Source organism: Paralichthys olivaceus, chromosome 6 (assembly GCF_024713975.1).
Source record: "Paralichthys olivaceus isolate ysfri-2021 chromosome 6, ASM2471397v2, whole genome shotgun sequence".
Lineage (NCBI taxonomy): Eukaryota > Metazoa > Chordata > Actinopteri > Pleuronectiformes > Paralichthyidae > Paralichthys > Paralichthys olivaceus.
In genome coordinates, this window is record NC_091098.1 from 24,758,860 (window position 1) to 24,779,261 (window position 20,402).

Genomic DNA, 20,402 nt, shown 5'->3' on the forward strand with positions numbered 1-20,402 from the left:
GGAAAAATAAAAAAGAGCGAGCTTCATCTGAAAACTGGTGTTTATCACATTTTGATTCATACAAACAACTGGAGATGTTGAAATGTGCTCGTACGAATACAGAATATATTTTATACTCATGTTTCACATAAATGTGGGTTATTTGATGACTTCCTTTTTTCAATATATTACTACAAGAAAAACTAAGTTGTGCGTTGGTTTGTTCTCTACCGAGCTCTGTTCCAGTTTTTATTTATTTCTCCTGGGATTTTGTATTTGTGTCTTTTTGATGTCTCCAGTATAACGACCCCACACATACAGAGGAAGTGTGTGACATTAAAAGTACAAATCTAACTTAATGAATTCATATTTACACAGTTTCCAAGCAGGAGAGCAGCTGTAATTTAAAAGTGCATTTTATATAATTTGTCAAGCATCCAAATAAGCTAAACAACGGAGGAGGAGGCTGCAAATATCAACGCAGCCAAATGTCAAGTGTTAAACTTTAAATGGTTTCAGCTCAATCATGTTGCTCCACGCTGTCATTATTATTCTGCGTGATGCACAGCACTGATCTGTTCATGATGCCGCTCTGGGCCAGAGTCATGTTCATGTCCGTGAAGCTCCTGCGCGGCACGTCCATAGTCTCGATGGAGACCTCCCCATACGTCTCTGTGAACCTGTCCTCTGCACTGGCCTTCACCGTCAGCAGAGTGTCTGTGGACTCAAAGTGCTGCTGAAACCTCCTGCCGCACGGTGCTCGAACTGCCAACAGCAAACCAACGCTGGCGCCGTCTTTGGCCCCCAGCGGTTCCGGGTCTGAGGTGTTAGGCCACATCCTGAGAGACACATCGGCCCTGTTGTCCCCCTCGGAGCTGGAGGTCCGCCGCTGCTGCAGGATGGTATCGTCAGACAGGCTGAGGATGTTTCTGTCCAGCCGTCCTCCAGGACTCACCTCGGACCGCCTGCGCCCTATGGGAGGCAGGACCTTGAACTTGTTTAAGGAGTGTGGTGGAACAGCAGGAAGTTGCTGCAGCATGTGCAGGACCTCGTCCTGGCTCGGCTGCCACATGGCGACCCGGGACCCTGGCCAGGCCGGGACAACGAGTGGAGGGACTGTGGGACTCCAGAGAAGTCGGGTCCTCGGTCGAATCCCAGTGTCCCTGTTAAGGACTGGAGCTGTGAGCCGTCACAGACTGGTCTGACATTAGTTGGTCTGTGAGTGTGAGAGGCAGCTGTAATATCATGGTCCAGGCTCTATCTATCCATCTTTCTATCAGTAAACAAGGGATGACTTAAATGTGCACCTTACTGGATCTAGAATGGTGCCTGGATGTTTTCGGCCCCTGCCTGAAGGAGCTGAGCCTGAATTAACTCTGAGTCTCTGGAGGTGAACTCTGTGACCGCTTCTCCTCCAACACATCTGTATCCAGATGTTGTAGCGTCACAGCTGCGTCTGTCTTTGTCGAGAGAAGATTTCCACTCACTTCCTGCTCCTCGGTCCCGAGTCTCACCTGAGTTCAAAACAAGTCTCCATTTCCCCGAGAAGTCAACGAGGCAGAGTTTGAACAGCTGTCCCACGTGTCCACGTGTCCACGTGTTCCTCCCTGTGGCTCAGCTGCACGTTCAAAACATCCGATCACCTTGTTTCTGTTCGCACGAGTTTACGAACGTTTTCCTCCCAGAGTCACTTCCTGTCTTCAGCGTCCATGGACGTCTGGTTGTCATGACGACGAAATCAGAGGCAGGGCGCACCCTGGTGGTGGAAGAACGCAAACACACACACACATACACACACACAGATATGACCAGAGTGTTTAAAATATCTTTATTTAATTGTTTGCTGTGACTCTATGTTGCTGCAATTTGCTTTATTTATATTTATTTTATTTGTGCATGAAATGAAACTAAAGTAATTCCAGTTATGAAACATGAAACTTTACATATTCTTTATGGAAAATTTCCTTACATTTAATTAAGCTGCGCCAAGTTTTACACACTCACTGATATCAGTTCTCTGAATGTGCCTCCACGATGCCTGATTTTAAATAATAGTGTTTCTCCACATGGATCCATGTGTGAGTTTGAATAATCATAAGACATCTGGTTTCTTCACCACTCATTTATTAAAGATTTAGAAAGACACAACACATTGGAATCACCTCCTCGTGATCCTCAACAACTCTTCACAGATAAAAAGTGCAGATCGATGATAAATAATCAGATCGAACACCAGACTAATAATCTTTTTATATTTTTTGATGTTTTTGTTTCATTAGGCTACAGTGATGATGAGTTCTGTTTGAATTCATAGTAATAAATTAACAAAATACAGTACATCGCATGTATCAGTACAGCATTTACTTCACTTCCTGTACATTAGCTGCACAACACTGGATGTTTCTTCACATTTTAAATAAAAAATGCCCAAAGATCACAATGAAAAAAAACAACTGAGCTTTTCATTTACAAAAAAAACTAAATCTTCAACAAATTAACTGAATTTTCAGATTCTTAGTGTTTGGTAGAAATCAGAAGATTCACTTTACTTCAGCTTTTTTGTTTCATAGTGTTACAGTGTGTTAACTTTACCATTAAAATACGTTTGGCACATTTAGAGTTTTCTTTGTCTATGGAGCGGTTTTAAAAGTACTTTTCTAATAAAGCTGCAGTTTGCTGCCGGCCGTTTCTCTTAATACACGACCGTGGTAAATTACACAACATCTGATATTAGCATTTAATTCAATCTCATATTAGATAAGAGTAAATCCAACTCTGTGACAGGACGATAAATGTGTTACTCGTTAGATTTCATAATGTATTAGAGCAAAAGGAATCTTGAATGAATGGTCTTATTATTATTTCATTAATTAATACAAGAATCTCACCGATACGTACAAATCATGATTGGTGTTGGATCAAAATTACAAACTAATGATTATCTTCTTTATCGATTGATTGGTTAACTCAAATTCAAAATCAACAAAATCACTTTGAGGTAAACACAAGAAGATAGAAGCAGCAAATTTCTTACATTTACGAAGCTGTAAAGCAGAAGCCCAGTGTTTAAAGTTAGGAAGCAGAATGAATCTATCTTCTCATTTTCATGAATAATGAAAACAAGCAGCTGTTGGCAGGAAATAACGACTCCAATAATTCCCACTGTACTTCTCTGCAGAGCCGACAGGTTTATCAGTTGGACGATAAAAATATTGGTATCTGAGTTTAAGTTTTCCAATGTGAAAACTTTTATTTCACAGAATGAACAATGTAGAAAAGATGTGCATTTATGTTGACATTTGACGTTGTATTCAAAATGTCTTAAATTAATTTATAATTTGATTTATGGTTAACTGTTAAATGTCGAGCCTCAATTCTCAAGTGTTATTTGAGGGGTTTAAAAACGACATCTCAGGAGTCAGAGCCGATAACCTACAGTTTCCTTTATCCATTTTAAATCAAAAATACATTTACTGAATTAAACAGAAGGATTCAGACGTGTATTACCAAGAGTAAACAGTAGTTTTACATTCAAATCTGCAGGAGGTACAGACGAGTGTCAATGTAGTTATGAGGAAATAATTGTGCCCAATACCATGAGGATAATAAACAACTCTTTAACAGGAGTAGCAGCTCGCTCACCAGCCCATCACCAGGGACACATCGTTAATGGTGTCACGTATAAAGAGGTAAACCACAGCCCTCCCTGCTCTCTATGCTAATTCAAGCAGGTTATGATGAGCGTAAAGTTTCTCTGTGATCTGGTACACCTCAGAGATTAGAGGCAGGGCTTCCCCCAGCATGGCCACCACCTGCTCTGGGGGGCCCACATTCATCGCCTCGAAGAAAGCAAGACGCCCGGGGAGCACGCAGAACGCCACGCCCGCAGCCTTGCGGATCACCCAGGCGTGGTGCTGGGCGAGGGACTCGTTGTAGGCCTCTGCACACATGACGGAGGTCTTGCCGTCCTCTGTGCTGGTGCGCAGGCGCTCCAGGAAAAGTTCCAGCCACCTCAGCGCACGGTGGAGCCTCAGCAGGGTGCGGCAGCCGGACTCAGGGTGTTGGCCTACTTTCTTGGTCAGGTCCACCAGTTCCTTCTCCAGCTCGAAGTTCACCATCGACTGGATGGTGACGTACTGAGACCCGTTCTCGCCATTCAGGTGACCGACCAGGATCTGGATCTTGTTGGACGCATCTTTGGAAATGAAGCCAAAGACGCTGCCTAATCGGTTCAGAAACCTGGAAGTGTGATCGGACAAAAACAGTCTGTTAGCTATGCACGAGTATCACATTATGATATTGTTCGATCGATGTAGTTGAAGGTTTGGGATGAGTTATGATTGGAAGTCAATGCAAAGTCTTAACAAACATACATTTTTGATTTTATATCTTTGTTTTTAAATGACATTGTTCTGTTTTCTCTGATGTCTTGTTTTCACTCGTCCTCTTTGTAACAGCTGTTTCGAAACCTGCTCTATACATAAGGTTATTATTATATTATATGAACTTACTATTAAATCCTAAAGGTCCAGTGTGTAAGATTTAGGTGAAATTAAATATGAAATAATCATAATGATGTTTTCCCTGGTGTGTTTCATCTAAATCCTATGAATTGTTGTTTATATTTAAAAACTTTATGCCATGTTTTTATTTTAGTGTCGTCCAAACTGGACAAACTAAAAGCTTTTGAGTTTTCATGACGACTGGAGTTCAGAGATCGATATCTCTCTATCTCTCTCTCTCTGTCATGTTTGGAATGGGAGTATCCAGCTGCAACACGAAGCTTCACCTCTAGATGTCGCTACATCCTACACGCTGAACCTTTAAGACCATTCAGTCTGATTTTGGAATAAAACTTTTTTTTTTAAATGTCCTAAATAAACAAAACAATAAATGGAATTGGAGTCTCTGGTTCTGAGTGAACATGAAACACAACCAGCTCAGGAAACAGGATTTAATGGAGAAGAAACCAAACTCACTTCACGAGCCCTCGCCAGCCGTCCAGATAATGCTGGAGGTCCACTTCTTTACTTTCAGTCAGACACAGTTTGAACGTGTCGAGAATCTCCTGGAAGCTGAATTTCTGCTGCTCCGAGGAACCGGCCATGTTTCCTACCAGGAAGTGAGGATCCAACAGGAAACGAGCGAGGAGAGACGGACGGTGACACACTTCCGGTGTCAGTAGGAACACGCCCCGGTGTAAACAGCTGGAGGCAGAAAACCCGAAGAAGTGAGAGGAAACAACAACAACAACAACAACAACAACAACAACAACATGTCTCTGCAGCGACGATCCACCTGCTCCTGCGCAGACTCCCGCCCGGAACACACCTAAAAACCTACACGCGGCACCTTCAGAATAAAAGCGCTGGGGAGCACTGTGCAGCCCGATGTGAGATAATTTATCAGAAAAAAATGGAGGCAACACTTTTACAAAGCAAATAAACACTTAAGGATGTCAAACAGAATAAAAATAATTTTTTCCACTCAACCTCCACTTGTGTATCTATCTATCTATTCATTCATCCATCCATCTTTCTATCATCTATCTATCTATCTATCTATCTATCCACCTATCTATCTATCTATCTATCCATCTATCTATCCTTCTCTCGATATGTATCTAATACAAATTTTGAATTTTATAAATAATCCATTGACTTTGTTTGTTTTTTTTACAACTGGTTTTACTGTGAAGGTGCTCACCGGAAGTCTTTAAACTTAATGGCGGGTAACTTGACAGTGCTAACGCTTCACATGTCCACAACAAACCAGACAATAAACATCTGTGCACATGGAGGCTCATTAACAGGAAGCTGCGGAGTCGTGTGATTTAACCACAGCTGTAGAAACATCTGGAGGAAGGAGGAGGAGGAAACATGCCGGAAATAAAAGTTACTCCGCTGGGTGAGGGACGTTACAGAGGCTAGTTAGCACAGCTAGCATCTACCAAGCTAGTTTAGTAAGCTAGTTGTTAGCTGGAGTGTGTGTGCGTGTTAATGTGTGTTTGTGAGTGTGTGTGTGTGTGTGTGTGTGTGTGAGAGTGAGTGAATGACTGTGTGGGAGTGAGTGAATGAGTGTGTGTGTGTGTGTGAGTGAGTGAGTGAATGAGTGTGTGTGTGAGTGAATGAACGTATGTGTGAGTGAGTGTGTGTATATATATATATATGTGTGTGTGTGTGTTGTCAGTGTCCTCACAGCTCCTCTCTCTCTCCCTCTCTCTCTCTCTCTCCCTCTCTCTCTCTCTCTCTCTCTCAGGTGCTGGACAGGATGTTGGTCGCAGCTGCATCCTCGTGTCCATCGGGGGTAAAAACATCATGTTGGACTGTGGGATGCACATGGGATACAACGATGACGTGAGTGAAGCAGCTCATCACAGATAAACGTCAACAGTTTGTTTTTTTGGGCCCGATGACGATATATCAACAAACGTGTATATTTAAAAACACGTTGATATCTGTAGATTTAAATTGGTCAAATGATCCCATTTACTCAAAGTCTTTTCTGTCATTCCAGAGACGTTTCCCAGACTTTTCCTACATAACCCAGAATGGACGTCTGACAGAGTTCTTGGACTGTGTGATCATCAGGTTTGTTTTCAAATCAGCTTCATTGTTTCCTTCATATCTACAAAGTAAATCAAACAATCCTGTGTTTTAACTCCGACCTGTTCATTTCAAAGCCATTTCCACCTGGACCACTGTGGCGCTCTGCCCTTCATGAGCGAGATGGTGGGCTACGACGGCCCCATCTACATGACCCACCCCACCAAGGCCATCTGTCCCATTCTGCTGGAAGACTTCCGCAAGATCACAGTCGACAAAAAGGGAGAAACCAACTTCTTCACCTCGCAGATGATCAAGGACTGCATGAAGAAAGTTGTGCCATTGAACCTGCATCAAACCGTCCAGGTGCATAGAATGCGACGTGCGCTCGCGCTCTGTCTGTTAATCATTCCTGCACCAGCTGCTCGTCTCTTTTGATGGCAAATCTCGCTGTTTCTGTTGTGCTGCCGGCAGGTGGATGATGAGCTGGAGATCAAGGCGTACTATGCAGGCCATGTCCTGGGAGCTGCCATGGTGCACATCAAAGTGGGATCAGAGTCTGTCGTCTACACCGTGAGTGTCAACAAGTCTGCTCTGGATTCATGCTGCCTTTAACAAATGTGTCTGTTTCAAATGATGCAACCGTCACTGCCCACCTATGCACCTTTTAAAGGGATAGTTCACCGAGAAATAGAGATTAACTCATTATTTTAAGTGTTTGAGTCCATAAAACACTTTTGGAGTTTCAGGCTTAAACATTGTCAAATCCAATTCAATTGAAGTAACTGGCGACGCCTTCTTCAGACGTAAAAAACACATTAAATGCCTCCATGTTGCTCGTGTGGTGTCGTCCGAGTGTGCATGCCCCGACATTCAAATTTAAAATGGCGTCATTCACACCATGTTTTTAACCTAAATGTCTTCTTATGTCCTCCTCTGAGACGCATTCATGTTCGTACGCACACACCGACACACACGCACACACGGCTAACCAGTGTTTTCTCAGACCCAAACACTTCACCCGCCCCTCCATCACATAGCCGTGAGAAGATAATGAGTTCATTTAAATTGGCTCGGTTGTTAGGCATTAATCCACCAGTGAGCAGCACAGAGTGATGCAGGTTGTGAAGAATTTCTTCTTCGTGTCTTGAACTATTGATTTCCAGTGGTACTGTTCTGTTTGTGTACGGACAGAAGCTCCTGCCGTCTGTAAATGAATCGAACTTAAACATAAACAAACCTTTAGCGTCAGAGAACCGAACAACAACACTCTTAGTTGAATGTCTTTTCCTTTTCAGGGAGACTATAACATGACGCCCGACAGACATTTAGGGTAAGTGGCCTTTACTGTATTTATCGATTTCCCGCCGGCGGTAAATTCTTGTGACATTACATTGTTTTCATCCTTTGTTGTATATTTTCAGCGCTGCGTGGATCGATAAGTGCCGTCCTGACATCCTCATCTCCGAGTCTACGTACGCCACCACCATCCGAGACTCGAAGAGGTGCAGGGAGAGGGACTTTTTGAAGAAAGTGCATGAAAGCATAGAGAGAGGAGGAAAGGTAGAATTTAGTTAGTTGAATATTATATTTTGGTGATTGGTGGCTTTTGATTTATCATGAAGTTATTAAATGTTTTTATCTTTTCAGGTCCTTATCCCTGTTTTTGCTCTTGGAAGAGCTCAAGAACTCTGTATCCTGCTGGAGACATTTTGGTAGGGGTCAGTGTAGCTGCTGCTGATAACGTGTGAACTTCTTCATTGGACAGACTTGTTTAATTACCTCCTCTCAACATACAGGGAGAGAATGAACCTAAAGGCCCCGATCTACTTCTCCACTGGGCTGACGGAGAAAGCCAATCATTACTACAAGCTCTTCATAACGTGGACCAACCAGAAGATTCGAAAAACCTTCGTGCAGAGGAACATGTTTGAATTCAAGCACATCAAGGCTTTCGATCGCTCCTACGCTGATAATCCTGGACCAATGGTAAGTTACGCCCCCCCCCCCCAAAAAAAAAACAAGTGTGAAAGTAAAGCTGAGCTACAACTACTCGTGCACTTTCAGGTGGTGTTCGCCACACCGGGAATGCTGCACGCTGGTCAGTCTCTGCAGATCTTCAAGAAATGGGCTGGCAATGAAAAGAACATGGTGAGTCTCAAAGGGAAATCTAAAGTGTTTTAAAAAATAAAATAAAATAACAACACACAACTAACTCTTCTTTTCTTAGGTGATCATGCCTGGGTACTGTGTGCAAGGAACAATCGGTCATAAGATCTTAAATGGGCAGAGGAAGCTAGAGATGGAAGGGAGGTCAACGGTAAGATGGTTTTTATTTTCTGCTGCATGAGTCGAGGGATCTATCTGTATTTTATGGCTTGGAATTATTTCTTTGACCGAGTACACACATGGTGAACACACTCAGATCAGATATAGATCCAATCACACCAGACCACATCCGTAAGAGGCCTGGTCCACATGTGTGCACATTGATTCATGTCACTAATTCACACTCGTGTGTAGGATTATTTCTTTACCGTTGATGTGAGGTTTAGATCTGCTGTTCGATTAAGTTTTACCTTCAGAGCATTTCCCAGTCTTTGTGCCAGGCTAAGCTAACCGTCTCCTGACAACAGAATATTTTAAATTGAAAAATTCAATAGGCAGAGAAAAAAAAAAAAAACACTCTGACATCTGTTCTTTGTTTTTCCTCCTTTGTTACAGTTGGACGTGAAGCTGCAGGTGGAGTACATGTCCTTCAGTGCCCACGCAGACGCTAAAGGCATCATGCAGCTCATTCGAATGGCAGAGCCTCGCAACATGCTGCTGGTGCACGGGGAGGCCGCCAAGATGGAGTTCCTTAAGGGCAAGATCGAACAGGAGTTCAGTAAGAGTCCCTCCAGTCGTTCACATCAATATCGCTCGGCTCATGAAAGACAGATCATGATATAATATTATATGTCATACGTGCGCTCACACCAGGAAGAGCGGCGTGTTTCAGTCCTCTTTATGTCTCTGTTTCTAAATGTCAGGCATAGACTGTTACATGCCCGCTAACGGAGAGACGGTGACTGTGACAACAAACCCCAGCGTGCCCGTGGACATCTCACTCAACCTGCTCAAGAGGGAGATGGCGCTTGGAGGTATGTTTTTCTTGTAGTTCAGGAGTTTTAAAGTTTAATTCGGAGTGAGTCATAAGCAGGTACTCGCATATGGTGACCGAGGTTTAGGTATATCGTGCCCACACAGTATCGTTTAGTACTGTACACGGCTAGTGATCCTGCCCCGGCTTAAATATCATGACCCAGATCTGTTATCGTATGTCAAATGTCATATTTAGTCGTGGGAATGTAAAATCAGAGAGGACACATTTATCGTGTCACATTTCATGATAACGCTGTCCTGTACCTAAACACCTGAACGTTACAATCTTATGTTTAGATAGAATTTAGATAGAAAGAGCTGTTGAATGGATAATTGATAAAAAATACAACACTTACACATTGGTACCAGTTTTTTACATTTGTCAAGATTAAAATATTTATCTTACACAACAAAAATTGCTTTTGTTTCAATTTTACATAACAATTATGCTTCTTTCCTAATTCAAGTTCTATATATGGTTGTATTTGTGTTTTCTTTTTCTTTTTTTATAATAACATTTAATATCAAAGTGTAATAATAGTTTGATTTAAAAACTTTTGGCGTCTGAATCAGCCCCAAACATCCAGACCTCTCTCGCTCTGGTTGAACTGCAATAGATTTTACAGGTGTACCTAATAAAGTGGCCGCTGCATGTTGAAAACTGTATAGGTGCTTGATAGTTGTTGGTGTTGAAAATGCTGTGAGATGCACAGAATATACATTTTTGTAAATTTAAATTGTTGTTTCTGTATTGATTTGCTTTTTTATTTGTGTATATATATATATACTGGTCGGTACATTAACTAAATCATTGTTGTGTTGAAGGACCTCTGCCTGATCCCAAAAAACCTCGCACCATGCACGGAACCTTGATCATGAAAGAAAACGTGAGTTTAGAAACTAGATATCAGAGTGTTTTCTCTATTTTGATATTCTGAAAACATCTTCGAACAGATGACCTGCAGCCTGATTTGCTTGCGTTACCATGACTGACTCGTTCTGATTCACTTCTCTTGTCGTCTTTCCCCGAGAGCAGAGTCTGAAGCTGGTGTCGTCAGAACAGGCGCTGAAGGAGCTCGGCCTCAACGAACATCAGTTGCGCTTCACCTGCCGCGTGCAGCTCCAGGACCCGCACAGCGACCCCGACACACTCCACAGGATCTACACGCACCTCAAAAGGTGAGAGTGTCCCCGCAGGAAGGGGGACGGGGATTCGTCCTCCGGCAAAGATGTCTCATCTGCAAAACACATCAGATTTTAGTTTTTTATTTTCTCCCACTTCTCAGGTCTTTTTACTTCCTCTCATTTCTTGAAGTATGTTTGCGGTGTACAGTCTTTTTTCATTTTTTAAATTTCTTGTTAAATTATGTACCACTAGAAAAAAGCATGACATGTAGTATGACTTGTTCTAATCACTTGTTTTCTGATTCCTGTGTTTCAGCGTGTTGAAAGGTTACACCATCCAGCACCTCCCTGACGGCACCGTCATGGTGGAGTCTATCGTCATCAAGGTGTCGTCGTCCGCTGAGGACACCAACACCAAGGTCCTTCTGCTCTCCTGGAGTTACCAGGTAAAACATTTTCACTGTCTCACTTCATCTTACTGTAGCTTATGAACACTCTTTAAAATTAAATTCAAAAATTAAAGCTGTAGTTTTGTCTTTTAAAAGCAAAGTCAACCTTATTGTCAGTTCTGCCATATGAACACAGACCGGATGAAGTTTTGGTTCAATACAAAGGATTTATTTGTATTTTGTTGTTCATGTTCATGATTGTAGTGCTGAACCTTTTAAATAAAATAAATGGACGATTACTTAGGTTCAGAATATATTCGTCCTGCTCTGGATCCTTTTAGCCACAGCTATTGTGTTTTTTTTTTTTGGGTGGAATCTGGTTTGACCACAGCAGCTTTCGTTAGACGGTTTGTTGTTTGATACCCACACAGACCTGAGCGAAGGTTCTGATCAGACGAAGTGAAACCGCTGGTGTGGGTGGACAGTACGAGAGAAGGGGCTGTGAAAGCAGGAGGTGGGGAAACCTGCCTGCAGAGCACAGTACATGTGGTTTCATATGTTGCATGCAAAACATAAAGGGCAAAAAAAAAGAAAAAAGAAAAAGTCATATATATATATATATATATATATATATATCATATATTCTTTTATTTTCTATTGTAATTATTACCAAACAGTAAAGAAGAAGAAGAAGAAGATCCCTCAAGGGGGAAATTCTTTTTACACTCATTTTTTATACATGCAGTTTTTAACCCACAACCCCCCCACACACACACAAATGGCTCATAAACATGCAAATATGGAGAGAGATGGTAGAGTGATGGGCAGCCCCTGGGAGAAGCGCCCTGCGAGCAACTGGGGGTTTGGTTCCCTGCTCAAGGGCATCTCAGCAGTGTCCATACTTTCTAGTCCATGCTGGACTTGAACCGACCACCCTCCAGTTCCCAAGCCAAATCTCTGTGGACTGAGCTACTGCTGCCCCACCAATAATATTTCACCTTATTTCATTTATGGGTGGTTTTACAAGATGTGTAGCTTGTTTTCATGGCATGAAGAGCAAAGGTGAAACCAGAACGGCAGGAAGGCCGACAGTCCCCTCATGAAACCACCCATACCACAACCTTCCATCAAGTTTCAGGGTTAAGTTGCTTTGGTTTTGACTTAAAATTGTTTTTTCCTCCGTCAGGACGAAGATCTGGGCAGTTTCCTCTCAACTCTGCTGAAGAAGGGGCTTCCAGCTGGTCTCTGCTGAAATCCCTTTTCTTTTGACCCAAAGCAATAAACATTTGAAGGGAATGATTCTCGCTCTACCATTCATTGGATCCTGGATTCTCTGGAGGCTACAAACCAGCACTGATAACCCCCCCCCCCTTCTTCTTCTTCTTTTGTTGGGATCTTAAATCTATTCGTTTAAATTTCGAAGGACTCTGGTCTGATTGGTCCGTTCTTTAATGCGGACATCGTAGACTAATTTCAAGACACAACCCACAAGATTAAAAACACCAAACATAAGATGGCTGTATTCGTCTGTCGCTTTATTTTGATGTAAAATGACAATTTTAATAAACACTTTTATATAAAAGTCTCCAGTTACATATATAGACAAGGAAGCAGAGTTGTATTTACATTCTAAAACTACAGGTTCAGTTCTCTCAGTCCACTGCAATCGTATAAACACCTCTGGTCCTCCGCACTCGTCCACACAGCCACGTCATCTTCAAGCGGCTCCATTTGCAGTGGCCGGTGGTGACATAGTACAGCACGGGGTCCAGCACAGTGTTGAGGGTGATGAGGGCCATGGTGATCCGCCTGGCATCGTAGATGCGGTTGGCAGCGGTGCAGCTCTTGATGACACCCATGCGTCGCAGGAGGTGCAGCAGATACACCAGGTGGTTGGGCAGGAAGCAGAGCAGCGTGATGGCCAGGATGACGTAAATGACCCTCACGGCTCTTTGGGCCGTTTTAGTCCTGATCATGGAGATGCGCCTCACAGCCAGAGGGTAACACACCAGGATGATCACGGAGGGCAGCAGGGAGCAGAAGATCAGGCTCAGCAGGCTGTACGCCGCCAGGCGCGTGTCCCACTCGCTCTTGGCGAAGTTCTCAAAACAGCTGTGGCGTCCAGATTGGTCGGTTTTTGTTTCCAGAGGCCCCATGAGGATGAAGGCCACGATCGCCACTCCAGCGATGCACCAGAGCGTCACGCTCACAGCCAGAGAGCGCCAGGGCCTCCGCAGCCTCAGGTAGGCGTGAGGATGCACCGTGGCCATGTAGCGGTCCACACAGATACAAGTCATGAAGCAGATGCTCATGTAGATGTTGGAGAAGAACAGTGTTCCTGTGATGCGGCAGGCGACGTCCCCAAACACCCAGTTGTTTCTGTTGAGGTGGTAGTGGATCCTGAAGGGCAGAGTGCAGAGGATGACGATGTCCGCCAGGGCCAGGTTGCTGATGTACACGCTGAAGGCCGTGCGAGGGGTGATTTTGAAGGTGAAGACGAAGAGAGCGGCCAGATTTCCCGGTAGACCTACGACTAACGCCAGGATGTAGACCACTGGGAAGAGGTAGTACTGATACTCCACTGAGGGGATGCTGCAGCTCATGATGGTCACGTTGCTCACGTTCATGATGGTCGATTGAGGCGGTGGGGGTGAAGTCAAATGAAAGTGTGGGTTGGTTTTTGTTCACACTGCTGCATCGCACCCCGTCGTCTGTAACTGTAGCAACACAAACATGTTTCCATTCAGTTTTTCCACTTTTGCTTTTACTTTGGAAACTAATCTTTTGCTCACAGCATCAGTGACGTGCACCTAAAGACATTCACGTCTAACACATTTCTGAAGAAACTAACTTTCATCTGTTTATGTTCAGGTATTTAAAAAGTATTATGGACGTTTTTACACATTAGACTGTTTTTGTTTCAGAGATGATCCAAAAAGATGGAAGTGAAAATACTGAAAACAAATAAAGGCAACACTTCATCTGACAGTGTTTGTGAGACACTCAGTGTTTTATATTACTGCTTTTATATTAGATATTAAACCTCGGTGACTCTCCCCTCCATGCAGGAGCTGTTTCTAAGAAGGTAAACGTGTTGGTTAAAACTAAACCAAACTCAATAAAACAATTTAAAAAAATGGATTTAAAAAAAATAAAGTCACTTACTTAGTTGTTAGGAGTCTCTGCTTGATCTCACACGAGATTGTTGTGTTGCTGCGTTATCACCGTGCTGCTTCTCTCTGCGTCTTGTAGACAGTTCTGCTCTTTGCTCAGGCTTCTTAATTTCCTGTCAGCCCAATGTTGCGAGCGGAGGAGGAAACATAGAATGACAGGAGATACGACGCCCACTGCAGTGGTGTAATAATAATAAACTGAATGACACAAATGTTGCCTTGTTTTGACAGGTTTTTATTATGTGCCTGCTTTAGAGAGTGTAGTTTAAACAACAAAAACTTCTCTCTGTGAAGTTGGACAGCACCTCAAACTGCAGCCTTCTGAATGACCTTACAGCTAAATCAACACATCACAACCTAAATGAGGGGAGAGTTTATTACAGGTCTGTTTATCTGACAGTGGTTGTTAACTTTTCTTTAACAGTTTATCAGATATATAGAGAAAACATCCAGTGTTTGCAGAAAAGCAGATAAAAGACGCTCAAACATGAAGTTTGATAGAGAATAAAAACTGCAGCGCAGGACATTTTAGTTTAAACAATATATTTTAATCAGAATGGATTTTTGAGGCCATGTTCACAGTGTTCAAGCATATACTTTCATTTTCCCAACATTTCCAGCCGGCTACACAATCTGTCAATAAGTACAGGCCCTTGAAAAAGATTCACATTTTTGGAGTTTTATAACCAGGTCAACCTGTTTTAGGGTGTTGAGCGACCAGGCCCCTGTTCTCTCCCTGTTCTTCACACTTCCTTTGCAGAGTTATTCAGGAATATTAGCAAAGTTTCAGATGAAGTTATGTCTGTCTCAATTGAACATTTTAACAATCTCATTAAAACAGAGCCTCAAGTCCAGGTTATGAAGAAACTGGTGCTGGAGCTTTGATGACAAAAAACACTGTAATAATAATAATAGTTGTTATTATCATTATAGAAGAAGAACTTAACATAAAATGTGTCCCTTTGGATCAGTGTAGAATATCTATCTTTCCGTCCGTCCGTCCGTCTGTCTATCTTTCTATCTATCTATCTATCTATCTATCCATCCATCCATCTATCTATCTATCTATTCATCTATCTATCTATCTATCTATCTATTCATCTATTCATCTATCTATCTATTCATCTATCTATCTATCTATTCATCTATCTATCTATCTCTCTATCTATTCATCTATCTATCTATCTATCTGTCTGTCTGTCTGTCTGTCTGTCTATCTATCTATCTATCTATCTGTCTATTCTAAACAAACGAATACATTAATAAATTGATACTTTTATGCTGAAGGGCTCAGACCGGAAGTCTCTGTGTGTATCTCTGAACATGAGGAAGTTGAAATATACTTTTATCGCCTTTTATCGTCTCAGCTTCGGTTTGATGATGAATCTTTATCACGATATGAAGTGAAACAATAACCGGGTTAAACACTCAGATCTTTTTAACACCGTTTCATCGCGTTCACTCGATTCAAGCACGCGCTAGTCTTGTTAGCTACCGGCTAAGCTAGCTAGGCTATTGCTAAAGCTAACAGGAAGCTGCAGCTTGTTCAAAGTTTTCACTTGTTGTTCGGTTTCATCGTGAACTCTCGAGTCTCTGCGTCTTTACTCGACTTCACTGTTTTACTGAGGGCGTTAGAAACTGATAATAATGGACACGGCAGATAAATGTCCCATCTGCCTGAGTGGATTCCAGCATCAGGCCGTGGCGTCTCTGGAGAAGTGTCCACATGTCTTCTGTCTCCAGTGTCTCCTGCAGTGGTCCCAGGTAAACACACCCGACACACAACTTCTTCTTCTCATTGCCACTGAAGAAAGTTTTGCTTCACAAGTGAATTAAAAAGTTCATCGTTTCATATTCGATGATTCATGTTCAGGAGATCTTTGGAAAAGTCCTTTAACAACATTTAATAACTTCTCTGGAGGAATCTCCAGTGTGGTGACTTTATTTACCACTCAGGTATAAAGAAACCTGTTTTACTCCTTTCAACATAAATAGAAACTAAAGACATATAAAATAAAAGTAAATAACATCATTGTTTTGGTTCTTGTCCTTCTTGGAGGGGATTTGATAAGAGACTTTATCAATTAATATTTGGTGATTTAATTCTCTCTCCATTCACTGATCGCCTCATCGTTTTTTTGAACAGCAGATGAATAAATAAATAAATAAAGATTATCATTGCAGCCCTGTTCCGGATGCTGTCGGTTCTCTTCAGTTCTTCTTATTCCCTCTGTTCAACGTGTGATGAGATTCTAAAACAACACCACACATTTCGTTGCTCTGTCCTGAACCTCAGACGGCCAACACTTGCCCGGTGGATCGGATCAGCTTCGCCTTCATCTACCAGAGACGGTGTCCCGGAGGGGACGTGCAAAAGAAGGTGATCATCTGCAGCGTGTGAAGGAAGTTGTACTGCCAAAGTTTCAGGAGACCTGTGAACAAACAGTTCTGCAGCTGAACTGCTCGTGCTGCTCCTGCAGATCAAAGTGAAGACGCAGAACGAGGATGTCGATGATGACGAGGAGGCGAGCGATGCTGTGATCTGTGAGGAGTGTGGACGCAGCGACCGCAGGCACCAGCTGCTGGTGTGCACACACTGTGACTCAGGGTACGACGTTACACGACCGATGCACTCGTCAAGTTATTGTTCACATGTGTTCACGGTCGCAGCGGATTTGTAATTTGACATGATTCAAATGAAATCGTGTTGAGTCGAAGCACAGTGTTGTAACGGAAGGAAATACCTGAACATGAAGTCAAGTCTTCTCCATTTGTTGAAGTGAATTCATTATAAAACTCTGCTGTATATTTACAGGTATCACATGAACTGTCTGCCACCATCGTTAAACACTGAACCTGGAGGTGACTGGATCTGTCCTGACTGTGCAGCCACCCCCCCTCATACAGGTGAAGCTATTACACTTATTTAAATTTATGTATTATATACTTAATATACGTAAAACGGACATTTAAATGCCTAAATCTTTCTGTTTGAAGTCTATAAAATAACAGTAACATTATAAATGTCGATGAGATGGATATAATTGTTCATAACTAATTGTTTAATTGATAATCATGAGACACTTTGTTTTTTCTTGTTGGGAAATTCTCCCTGAACAGACGACTTCAAGTTGGAGGACGGAGAACTAACAGACCTTTTAGCCGAAGTTGATGAAACTGCATCGACCAGCAGTCGCCTTCGGCCCTCGACAATAAACCGTCCCAGCGGCTCCGCGGAACGACGACACAGCGCGAGACTCCGGAGCAGAACCGGCGTTGACCCGGATCCTCGCCCACAAACCTCCTGGGTCAGTTCAACGTTGTTTATTCACCAGCATGAGGTGAAAATATGAGTTTTGTGTTTCAGGTGACAGCTCAGTTTGTCTTTACGCAACGTTTCCGTGCACATTATTCGAGTAATATTAAAGTAAATCTTTCAATTCAGTTTCCACAGAACGAACACGATGATCACAATATCAGTGGGCAGGATGATGGTATTTGACATGGTGTCACTTCCTGCCTGAGTTCATTACCGTCATGTATTAATCATAACATTTGAGTCACTGAGGTATTTTGTTATTTATCTAAAAACCAAACACCAGGTGATATTTGAAAAACCCAGAAAGTCATTTACAACTTTTACAACGTTTTTCCAATCTCCTCAGAGAAGCCTCGAGCTGTATGGATGGAAAATATTTGATTTGTCATTTGTGACACAGAAACTGTAAACATGGTTTTTCCAAAATGAAAATAGACAAATATTAGTGAAAATGAGACGTCTCAGTTCGGGTTCATGTTGTAAAAACTGGGTTAGGAGGGGATTTATTATTTCATCTTGTTTTTAACAAACAACCTTTGAAACGGCTGTAAAATCTTTGTTTCTAAATCTTTAGATTTAGATCTGAGGTGGAATTTGTGAACTTGAACGGAAATGATCATCGTGTGATTTGACTCCACCTGAGAAAAGAAAACTTTTACTGTTGCTCAAAGTATTAAAATGATCATCTTTAGCATATATGTAATTATTACAATACATATTTTCATGGGAAACAAAAAGGTGATGATCCATCCATTGCTCGTTCTTCAAGCCAATAACATTTAACATTATATAACATTGTTAACTAGAGCGCCAACATTTCTTCTAACAAAACAAAATAAAGTTTTGTTGCAGTCTGTTGTGATTTTAAAGTTCTCTGAAGCTCAAATTCAACTTTGATGACGACAAATTCAAACATTTTCCTCCTGTTACATTAAATATACATTCATATATAATGCTGGTTACTTTTCCCCTCTCAGTTGTGGCTCTTGAAAATCGAACCTGCGTTATGTTTACTTCTCTGTTTCAGAGGTTGGGGAATTTTCCCTGCAAAAGTGACAGTGGCTTCTGTAAATCTGTCTCTGAATGTTTTGAACATTATCCAGATGTTCAGACGGCTATTAAACTAAATTCCGGGCTGTTAGAAGATCTCCCGGTATTTATTTTTCAGAAACGCAGATGCTCAGCTCTGCGAGTTGAGCGCAATCCTTGTGTCCTCTAAAATAAATAAAGCAGAATGATCTGTAAATCAGCCAACTCCCTCCGTGCACATTACTCATTTAAGTAGCCTGAAGTGTGCCGCTAACTTGCTGGAGTAAGTAGAGCGAAAGAGAATTCTTCAAGCAGTCGACAGGAAGAGAGAGTCTGCTCTGAGGTTTCATTCATTTCACAAAGACGTGAGAAAAGTGAATCACTGTACGGGCAGCGCTGTGGCACTGAACCACATTTCCTGCTTTGACAAACACTTTTCTTAAACTTGCACGGTTGCAAGTTTCCATGAAAACCATGTCTCCACTGTCTGACATACTGTACCTGCGCTTCAGCCTGAGGTCACAGAGTCAGATTGTTATTTCCTTGATAAGGTTAAGTCATTCATTTCTTTTTATTATGTCCGGTAGCGCTCAACTGATATGTTTTGGTTGTTGTAGTTACATTTTTTATCATTTCAGTATTTTTGACATGTTTTTGCTTTGCACCTTCCCAGACAATGGCGACAGTTCAAAAACCTAAAACACTCTGAAGTGTTCGTTCTGTTTTTCAGCATGTACCTAAATACCTGTTACGAGCGTCGAGGCGTGCAGACAGAACCGATCAGGTGACTCCACCTGATGGCAGCGATGGCAGCAGCTCTTCAGCCGGTGAGTTTTCAACCGTCAGTTCACGTCCTCACTGATTCTGTCGTGGTTTTAAACATGATGGAGTTTTTTTTTTGTGTGTGTGTTTCACAGAATCAAATTCACAGACAAGACAAAGGGTTTAACTTGAGCTCCTGACAGCAACAAGCTGAGCTCTGGAGTGACCTCAAGGTGGCAGCATTGTGTTGAGCACAGACGCAACTATACAACCTCGAGAAGAAACTGAACCTGCAGCTGCTTTTTTTTTCTGTCGTTTTCAATTGTTTCACATCTGTGAAATGTTTTTATTCTCTTTAAAAGAAAATGTGTTATTTTGAACTTTGTTCGTTGTAAATAAAACCAATGAAAAGACCCAAACCAACAATGTGTGTCTTAAAATCTGGTGACGTCCAAAACTTAATTGTGAAACAAGTGATTTATCTGTTGCAGTTTGTAGAATCAGTGTTCATGGTGGTTTTTGGTGCCGTACGTTGACCAGGAAAAGATCTGAGGCAGCTCAGATTATCAAAGACTCCAGACTTCAAACAGGATTCAGCTCCTGTGAGCGTCGGCAGGATTCCCTCATCCCGCCTCCTGCGTCGCCTAGCAACGCCAGCCTCAGTGATTTCTCAGGATGTCGTGCGGCTGAAACACGAGAGGAAGCTGCTCCAGCCTCACACTCACACACACACACTCAGATCTGCCGCCTCTCATCCTTTAATCCTCCGCAAACAAACATTGTGCAACAACAACAATAATGCGATGTCATGAAATCACTGCACCAAGATATCACTCAGCTTATTAACCTGGAGCCAGAACATGTGCTCGGACTTCACCTCAGAGGTTCCTGATATTAAAGTAAAGTCATTAGAGCTCATGTGTTCCCCCTCTCTGTT

General features: G+C 42.3%; 5 protein-coding genes across 6 annotated transcripts; 2 read left to right on the forward strand and 3 right to left on the reverse strand.

The window, feature by feature from the left end:
- Positions 1-55: 55 nt before the first annotated feature.
- Positions 56-1,693, reverse strand: ubxn10 (UBX domain protein 10). The gene has a single exon (XM_020106514.2). The coding sequence runs from the start codon at positions 1,049-1,051 to the stop codon at positions 500-502; it is 552 nt and encodes a 183-aa protein (XP_019962073.2). The 5' UTR covers positions 1,052-1,693; the 3' UTR covers positions 56-499.
- Positions 1,694-3,203: 1,510 nt separating this feature from the next.
- On the reverse strand, positions 3,204-5,320 carry cptp (ceramide-1-phosphate transfer protein). 2 transcript variants are annotated; one of them, XM_020106516.2, is made up of 3 exons: positions 5,278-5,320; positions 4,959-5,186; positions 3,204-4,218 (listed from the first exon to the last, which is right to left on the reverse strand). In XM_020106516.2, the coding sequence occupies exons 2-3, from the start codon at positions 5,084-5,086 to the stop codon at positions 3,693-3,695; spliced, it is 654 nt and encodes a 217-aa protein (XP_019962075.1). In that variant the 5' UTR covers positions 5,087-5,186; positions 5,278-5,320; the 3' UTR covers positions 3,204-3,692. The 2 variants fall into 2 exon arrangements, with proteins under 2 accessions (XP_019962075.1, XP_069382757.1); XM_069526656.1 differs by lacking the exon at positions 5,278-5,320 and having other exon boundaries at positions 4,959-5,225.
- Positions 5,173-12,764, forward strand: ints11 (integrator complex subunit 11). Its single transcript, XM_069526654.1, has 18 exons — positions 5,173-5,371; positions 5,678-5,886; positions 6,238-6,335; positions 6,496-6,569; positions 6,662-6,890; positions 6,999-7,097; positions 7,823-7,857; positions 7,949-8,087; positions 8,175-8,239; positions 8,324-8,513; positions 8,592-8,675; positions 8,755-8,844; positions 9,249-9,411; positions 9,557-9,667; positions 10,494-10,555; positions 10,705-10,847; positions 11,110-11,239; positions 12,369-12,764. The coding sequence occupies exons 2-18, from the start codon at positions 5,859-5,861 to the stop codon at positions 12,432-12,434; spliced, it is 1,806 nt and encodes a 601-aa protein (XP_069382755.1). The 5' UTR covers positions 5,173-5,371; positions 5,678-5,858; the 3' UTR covers positions 12,435-12,764.
- LOC109641925 (lysophosphatidic acid receptor 6) lies at positions 12,697-14,544 on the reverse strand. The gene is made up of 2 exons (XM_020106515.2): positions 14,348-14,544; positions 12,697-13,899 (listed from the first exon to the last, which is right to left on the reverse strand). The coding sequence occupies exon 2, from the start codon at positions 13,807-13,809 to the stop codon at positions 12,835-12,837; it is 975 nt and encodes a 324-aa protein (XP_019962074.2). The 5' UTR covers positions 13,810-13,899; positions 14,348-14,544; the 3' UTR covers positions 12,697-12,834.
- Positions 14,545-15,580: 1,036 nt separating this feature from the next.
- On the forward strand, positions 15,581-19,885 carry LOC109641922 (PHD and RING finger domain-containing protein 1-like). Its single transcript, XM_020106512.2, has 7 exons — positions 15,581-16,119; positions 16,652-16,735; positions 16,836-16,963; positions 17,171-17,262; positions 17,476-17,663; positions 19,434-19,530; positions 19,621-19,885. Exons 1-7 carry the CDS (start codon positions 16,003-16,005, stop codon positions 19,650-19,652), a joined length of 738 nt encoding a protein of 245 aa, XP_019962071.2. The 5' UTR covers positions 15,581-16,002; the 3' UTR covers positions 19,653-19,885.
- The last annotated feature ends 517 nt before the right edge of the window (positions 19,886-20,402 follow it).